We start from the raw sequence: 8136 nt of genomic DNA on the forward strand, positions 1-8136 counted from the left end.
CCCCACCCATAATTAATTCTTTCCTCCAATGTAGTAAAGCCGGGAGAGATAATTATGGGATAGCAATGTTAAGGCTTGGGGAGATCAAAGGGATCAGAGGCTGGGTGGGGTCCTCCCTTGCGCAGCTGCAGCTGGGCTTTGTGTGTGCAGGTTGCGGGGTTGGGGGTTGCTGATTCCACACTCAAATACCATGCGCAAACAGATCTGGGCCCAGGCTGTTTAGGAGAGTGACCTTGAGAGACTTAAATACACAGAAGGGGAAAACACGAAGAAACAAAAACTGGGAGAGAGCAGAGAACAGCTTGAGACAAGGGGAGGGAGGGAGAGGAGTAGGAGGGGAAGTGACAGACACTGACAGACACCACTCAGGAGCGGCAGACGCAGCTAAGAGTAACAGGCAAACGTTAAGAGCAGAGAAGATCCTCAAGGTAAGAGCAGACTCCAGTAGGAGGCAGGGAGGATGTGAGAGCAGTGGGGCCAGGGCCCCTGCTGTGTCAGGCTGCTGAATCTGTTCCCAGTTCCGTCCCCCACAGATTCACTCCCTAGGTGTGTTTGTTTTCTGGTCCCTCCCTGTCTTGCTCAGATGCTCCAACTCTCCAACTCTCAGATCTCAGGGTACAGATCACATTCTCCCAGACTCCTGAGCCCCGGGTCCAGCCATGGGCACCTCCAGCATCTTCTTCTGCATTCTGTTTCTTGGTGGGGCACTGGGTAAGGGTGAGCTGGGGAATCCTTGGGGGCTAGAGGCAGGGTCCGGTGGTGGCAGGGGCTTGTGGAGGAGCCTGAGGGCTGGGGAGGGGGCTGGGGAGTGTGCTGAGAGATGCCAAGGAGAGAGCTGTAGGGGCTTTGGAAAGAAGAGATACTTGGAACAGTCTCTGGCCAGTCTAATGAGGTGAAACAAAGAAGTTTCTTTTCAAAGACATTTGAGAATAACTGTCTCTTCCTTGTGGCGTCTTTGACATGCCCCTTATCTCACCTCTTGCTTCTTGGCTGGGCCCCTTGGTCAATGTTAATTCCTATTTTCCCATCTGACTTGGCACCATCTGCTTAACTTCTTCACTGCCATCCCTCTCCCATCCCGTCTGGTTTTTTGTATCATTCTCTGTGTTCATCTCTGAGTCTCTTGGCTTCTGTTCATATTTGTGCATCTCTCTCACTCCCTGTATCCCTCTTGCCTCTGTGTCTTTTTCTTTTCTGGCACTGTCTCCCCTCCCTTCTCTGTGTCTCTTTTTCTACTTCTGTCTGCTTTTCTCTCCATTTCACGCTTCCCTCTCCTATTTTGTGTATCACCTCTCTCTGCATCCCATTCCCAGATCTGGGCTCAGCCTCTCACTGTCCTGTTTGCCTCTCTTCCCTGCCTGGTCTCCATCGACCTCACAGGTCTCACCACATCCTCTGCCCAGGGACGGCTCCGCTGTTACACCTGCAACTTCGCCAAACCCTGCTACCCTATTCCCACCGAGTGTCAGGATGATGAAGTTTGTGGCATCAGCATTGGTACCTCAGGTAGGATTCTGGTCCAGTGGACCTTCTCCAGGTCTTCCCCACTGCCATCCATCCTGTCTTTCCTGTGGCCTCCTGGCCCTTGCCTCTTTCCTGCCCAAGCCTCAGCATTCTCCCTTTGTCCCACAGAGCAGAGTGAGGTCATCCAGCGGAAAGGCTGCCTCCCAAGGGCCCAGTGCCCTCTGCAGGGCCATGCCACCTACTGGGAGCGCTCCTACTCTCTGCAGCACCACTGCTGTGAGCAGGACCTGTGCAATGCGGCCACCACCCTGCAGCGGCTCCCCAGCTGCCTCCTCATCACCCTGCTCATCCTCATGGCCAGCTTCACCTGGGGAGGCCACCTTCTCCACTAGCCTCTCACAGACCTACAGCCGTCAACACAGGACTCCTCTACCATCACCATAGCCCTGGGAACACCTGTACAGACACTTGCGAGATTTGGCCAAGAACCTGATTTTGTACAGAGACCTCAGATCCCTGGTCCCAAGAGCTTCCCAGACCCCCCACAAGACCTGATTCCTACAGTCATTGCTCCAGCCCCTCCTGGCCCACAGTTCCTGCCCAGAGCCCAGCCTCATAAAGAACACCTGTTCTGAATCTTCGGCCTTTTCTAGATGCCCACTGCTGATGTGTTCTGTCAGCCCCAGCCTTCTGGCAAGGCAAGTGTTTGATGGAGCTGGGGGTCCCAGGCAAGGGGATTGAAGGGCCACCAGATGTGGTGGGGAAGAGAGTTCTGTTAGGAAAGTTTAATTTAGTAGGTCAGGAACTCAGGAAGGAGGGCTTGGAGAGCTAGGAAGAGTATACATAATAAAAATGCTGTCTTGGGAGTCCGGAAACGCCTGTGTGTGTGTGTGTGTGTGTGTGTGCACGAGCACACACATTCTCTCTCTAAAAGCAAACTATAGCTGCTTGGTGGGTTGGGCTGGGATGCTGGCACCTGAAAAATAACTGTCCCTTCATCTTCCATCTGTCATTGGCGTCCTCCTTCTTGCCAATAGCTTAGCTTAAGCCACTGCAGCGTGAAGGCTTTAGGTGAGACTTCCAAGAAAGCTTTTCTCTAGCGAAGCCCCAGCTTGACTAGATACACAAAAAGGCCCTTTCTCCAGTGAGGCCCAAGCTTGACTGGATACATAAAAGGGCCCCTGGTGGAGTGGTGAGGGTGTGGCTAGGAGGCCACAGGAGACAAGGAACACCAGTGTCCTCCCCCGCTTCACCAGCCCAGACTTGTCCATGGTTTACTGACAAACCAGATTACACACCCAACCAGAGAATCCACCCACCCACCGCTGAGGACACTCTCGCTGCCTAGGGAGAGAGCATGTGACTTGTGGGGCTGTCAGGATGTCAGGATGACAAGCTGCTCCCTGCTCCGGATGCCACAATGGAGTGCCTAGGATAAGGAGGAGTGTGTGGGGGGGCACCCTATCCTGACCCCTTCCTTCCCCTTCCATCTGAGGAAGTCTGGGGTCCGATTAAAGGTGCTTATTCTCTCTCAACTTCTCTTTGTGAGAAGGAGACGGGGGTGAGGATCTGGCTTAAATTAGAAGCAAGTTGAGTGTTATTTCCATTCTCTCTGTCCCTCCATCCTCCCACTTTGTACTTCTATTTTTCTGTCTTTCTGTCTGTCTCTTTCCCCTTACTCTGCCTTGAGCCTCTTCCCGTCTCTCTTCTTCAATGTCCCCCATTTGTCCTTTGGTTCCCCATAGCTGATCCTCCCCCAGCGCTCCAGCCTCTGGATTCCTCTGTGTCTTTTCTGCCCATCCCCAACCCTCCTCAGCCCTTGCCAGCTACCCCAGGCTCCCTTCATCCCATGGTACTGCAGGTTTAGGCCACCCTGTCACTGGCTACTGCGAGATAGGAAACCACACCTTTTCATAGGTGACATCACAGAATAATTCTTCTTTCTTTCAGCTCCCAGCCCCTTAAAACACACATGCACGCACACGTACACACAACACACAGAAAACATAGTTTGGCTGCTGGAGACCAGCTGGACTGGGAAGTAGCACTCCCAGCCCCTCCCCTCTTGCCAAGGTTTTCAGGGAATCCTTCAGGTGCCAGATGACCAAGGAGACAGCAGGTGACACTTCCCAGCAGCTGTCATTAAGATCACCTGGTCTTGGGGACAGGTGGGCTGTGGGTTTTGCAAAGGAGAAAGACAGATTAAGGATACTTCCATTCGCCACCTTCTTGGGGACCAGCATCTGATCCCCACCCCACCCCAGTCTCCTCTGGGTTTTAAACCTCCGCCCCCTAGCTCCTCACCTGAGATGGGCCAAATGGATATTCTCATAGACCTGGATCTCGGGTTTGAATCGAGGAATTGAGGCATCTGGGGAGAAGGAGCCATAGCGGGTGCGGCAGAGAAGTCAGATAACTCAGAATTGTATTCCTTACCCCCTCCTCCCCTAAGGAAGACCGCATAAAGCAAGATGTGAGCTCACCCCCTCTGCCTCATGCCCACAAACTCTCTTCTTTCCTCTGGGGAGGAGGGACTCACCTCTGCCCTGAGACCCCTGGACCCTCCACCTCCACAGCATGATGCTGAGGACCAGGATAATGATCCCCTGGCCCACTGCGAGCAACAGCATCAGGATCCGGGGCACACCCCAGTCTGTGGAAGGGGCACAGAGGGCAGGGGAGGCGTCCGCGGAGGCTGCAGCAAGGACAAGACAAGAGGGATCAGGAGGGAGGTAGGGAGGGGGTCTGTCCCTTGTGCCCCACAGAGAAGCTTCCCCCATAGTCTGGTGGTCTCTTCCAAAAGACTTCATATGCTTCCTTGCCCCCAATATCCACAACCCCCCTTCTCCCTTTTCCAGGCCTCTCGCCCTGACCCCCTGAGCCAACACTGATAGAGAGTGCCAGTGCCCTCTGCCTACACATGGACGGCTAACTCTAGGGCCGACCACGAGTTACAACTGCGATTTTTAACTCATACCCTTCCTAGTAATCCACCCTTTCAAGAAAAAAGACAGTGCCTTCTGTTTATTCGTTCTTCCATTCATTCACTCCATAAGCATCTGCAGAGTGCCCACCATGTGCCAGACACCATATTAGGTGCTGAGGATGGAGAGGGAAATAAAACCCAGTCACTGCCCATTAACTGGCCTATGCTTACCAAAATAATGGGCATTGGCTCCTCCCTCCTGCCTTGCGAATGGGTTATTCTACAACCAATAGCATTCTTTCTCTGCATAATGGACTTTTTATTGTAAAACAATCATATATTTTTCCTCCTTCTGCCTCCACTATCAATGGGCCATTATAACATCGGTGCATATATCCTTTCTTCAAAAGACAACTGCCCCAGCAATAATTCTTACTTTCTTCCTCTCTGCTAAGGGATTTTTCACAAAAGTCACAGATTATTCTATTTCTAAATACAGATATAGACCACCAGAATCCTTCTCCCTCTTGGCTGATGGTCTATTCCATGAGAAAGCTCACTTAACCAACCCCCTTCTCTGCTAAATGGATTGAGTGAATGAGAAAAGAGTCCTCCTCCTCCAGGCAGCAGTCTGCTCCACCAAAAATGACCCCCTCCACACTGCCCCACGTGGCCAATAACAGATTTGCCTCCTCTCTCCCCTCCTCCCCAGCCAGCGGTGTGGGATGTGTTGGAGGCAACATCCTTCCCACAGTGTCCCTCAGTTTACCTGCCAGGTTAAAGCTGATCCCTTTATTCTGTGGCATGAGGCAGCGGATGATTCTTGGTCTACGTCTCCTGGGCTCAGGAAGCCCCTCTCCAGGACACACCAAGAGCAGGGCAGCCCCATCACCCCAGAAGGACTGTACATAGCCCCTCACAGTACCCTTCCCCTCCAGCCAGGTCACAGAGTCCAGGCGCCTGGCAGGGACCACAGAGCACAGGAGGACAGAGCAGGGGGATCCATCTGCAGCCCTTGCAGAGAACTGGGATCCTGGAGGGAGAGAGGGAGTCCTTAGTTTTTTGTCTGGGCTTCCCTAACTCCCAGTAGCCCCTGGTCTGCATGCCCCCCACTCACCTCTGAGCACAGAGACATCATACACCCTCCAGTTCTGGTACTTGTTGTGCTGACCCAGCACAGCGCACCAGTACCTCCCAGCATCTCCCTCCCTGGACCCTTCCAGCCACAGAGAGTAGTTTCCCAGCAGTTTGAGCTGGGGTTCCCTTTGGAGCTTCCCAGAGTAGGGAGTTGGTCTGGCCATTTGGACTTGGGCCACTAAGACAGTAGAGGAGACTGTTGCAGGGCTGCGGAACCACGACAAGATTTCATCCCCATGCAGGGTGGGCGGTGAGGGGCACGGCAGCTCCAGTGCCTCCCCCAAGGCGACATAGATGGCCTGGATGTTGTCTGTGGGGAGGGGGTTGTATGAGACCAGAGCCCTCCATCAAATCCACAACCACACCACTCGACCTCCTACCCCTCCCTTCCTCCCCTTCCTGGGTACCCCCAGCACTGGGCCTGTCTGTAAGCACATTTCTCAAGTGACAGCTACAAAAAATTGAGGTGAATAGAAGAGGGTAGGACTCCCCCATCCCCACCAAGTGAGTGAAGGACTCTGAGGGCAAGAGCGGAAAGGCTGGAATAGTTAACAAATGCCCGTCTCCCTTCCCCTCATTTCGCATTTTCTGGATGAGCATTTACTTGTCCGTTCTTGTTTTCTAAAGGAAACTGTACCTGACCTGGACCCTCATGGTCTCTGGGTCTTCCCCAGTACTAGAGACAGGGGGAGGTCAACTGGGGTAAATCTATCTTCGTGAGCCAGATGCCTTCCCCAGGCCCCTAAGGAGAAATAGCAGCAGTCCCTCCCAACCTTGGGAAGAGCTAGAGAATCCCCCACCTCCTGCTCCTTACCTGCAACAGCCTTGGGGAGCCCACACAGGCACAGAAAGGGGAGGAATAAGACAGCCATGGGGAGAGCTTGCCAACTTCTCTTGCCTGGGACCTGCTATCCCCAGGGAGGAAACAGAGCCCAGATTAACGCCCATTCTCCCTAGTCTGGAGTGACAAGGGCCTCTGAAGGGGATGTGAATGCTGGGGAGATAAAGCCTAGCTGCATGTCTACCAGGGAAAAAAATGACCACCACCTTTCCATGCCGAGAGAGAAAAGACCCAGTTCAGGCCACTCTGAAGATGACCCCATTACCCTTCAGACTCCACATCAGCTGAAGGAGTCAGATCAAAAACTCTCCATGCTAAGACGTCTGCCCAGAAGCAGTCACGGTTGTCCACATCCCATCAGTCTGGAAGTACACTCCGTGTTCTCCCTTCCAACCCTAGAGATCTCAGCCATGAGTGAAGATGAGTCTTCATGTTGGTTTCCAAGGAACCCCAGCACAAGACTGCACACCCAGTCAGTACTCCATAAATGACTTAGAATGACATTCCTTGTGGCTGCCTGGCACACCACAGACTTCTTCTGAGCCTCTGGTGAGTATATTAAGTTATTAACTCAAGGAGAAGGTTAGCAGGGGCCTGGAAAATTCACTGATTCATCCCTTTTCCCCAGGCAGTACTCTTAGGGCAGATCTTCATATAGCTCTAATAGTTTGTAATGTGTTATTTATTTTCAAAGGCTATTCCTTTAACAGTTGTTTTTGATGAAATATTTCATGCATACCAAAGACTATATCTAATGTACAACTATATAATGGCTAAATAAACTGTGGTATATTCATACACGAAACACTCAACAGCAATGAGAATGAGTAAACCACAATGACATGCAACAAGGTTGCATCTCACAAACATAATGAGAGTAAAGAAGCCAGAAACAAAAGGCGCGTATTGCATTTATATAAAGTGCAGAAACTGGCAAAACTAATGTACAAGGTTAGAAATTAAGATAGTGATTACCTCTGGTGGGGTGGTAGCAAATGGTAGTAATCTGGAGAGGGTCTTCTAGATGCGGTAATGATATGTTCTTGAACTGGGTGCTGCTGATCACATGGATATACTCAACTGGTGCACTTTTCTGTATATGTGTTTACTGCAGTGAAAAGCTAAAGAGTTTATATATTATGTAGGTGTCAGGTACAAAGAAAAATAAAACAAACCCGTATACCTATTGAGAAACAGAATACTATCGTTTCAAAGATGCTCTATGCTGTATAACAACATTCTAAATTCACTCTTTCACATACATGATCGTTAAATTTTATGTGTTTTTGAATTTTATACTATGGTGTCATGTTGTGCACAGTCTTCTGTGGCTTTCTATTTTCCACTCAATATTATGGTTTTGAGATTTATTCAAGCTTAAGTACGATAATTCATCTTTTTTTTTTTTTACAGTATTTCACACGTCTTAACAATACGAAATCTTCTATCCATGACCATGGCGTAGCTCTCCACATAGTCAAGCCTTCGTTTACCTCTTTCAAGAACTTTTGTAATTTTCTTGGTAAAATCTTGCATATCTTTTATTAGATGTATTCCTAGACACCTTTTTTGTTGCTCTTGTCAAATGCTCATGATCCTACTCTTCGTCCCCACTGTCACTCGAGAGTCTGCCAATAAGGGATAGAAAAAACTAATTTACTTATGTCTGATAATTCTCTACCTCCCCGCGTTCCAAACGCCTCCGACTAATTTCTGTCCATTGCTGTACCCGTAGCTCCAAGTGCGCGAAACTCTGTTCGGGAAGCGC

At 50.7% G+C, this 8136-nt stretch overlaps 2 protein-coding genes across 2 annotated transcripts; one reads left to right on the forward strand and one right to left on the reverse strand.

Annotated features, from left to right (window-relative positions):
* Positions 1-451: 451 nt before the first annotated feature.
* LOC102525339 (lymphocyte antigen 6G6e-like) lies at positions 452-2296 on the forward strand. The gene is made up of 3 exons (XM_006215414.4): positions 452-711; positions 1381-1506; positions 1633-2296. The coding sequence occupies exons 1-3, from the start codon at positions 660-662 to the stop codon at positions 1854-1856; spliced, it is 402 nt and encodes a 133-aa protein (XP_006215476.1). The 5' UTR covers positions 452-659; the 3' UTR covers positions 1857-2296.
* Positions 2297-2493: 197 nt separating this feature from the next.
* On the reverse strand, positions 2494-8125 carry LY6G6F (lymphocyte antigen 6 family member G6F). The gene is made up of 9 exons (XM_072945351.1): positions 8029-8125; positions 7344-7489; positions 6634-6763; positions 6342-6435; positions 5508-5837; positions 5160-5423; positions 4004-4159; positions 3769-3835; positions 2494-3637 (listed from the first exon to the last, which is right to left on the reverse strand). The coding sequence occupies exons 4-9, from the start codon at positions 6397-6399 to the stop codon at positions 3613-3615; spliced, it is 900 nt and encodes a 299-aa protein (XP_072801452.1). The 5' UTR covers positions 6400-6435; positions 6634-6763; positions 7344-7489; positions 8029-8125; the 3' UTR covers positions 2494-3612.
* Positions 8126-8136: the final 11 nt, after the last annotated feature.

The sequence above is a fragment of the Vicugna pacos genome, chromosome 20 (assembly GCF_048564905.1).
Source record: "Vicugna pacos chromosome 20, VicPac4, whole genome shotgun sequence".
Classification (NCBI taxonomy): Eukaryota; Metazoa; Chordata; class Mammalia; order Artiodactyla; family Camelidae; genus Vicugna; species Vicugna pacos.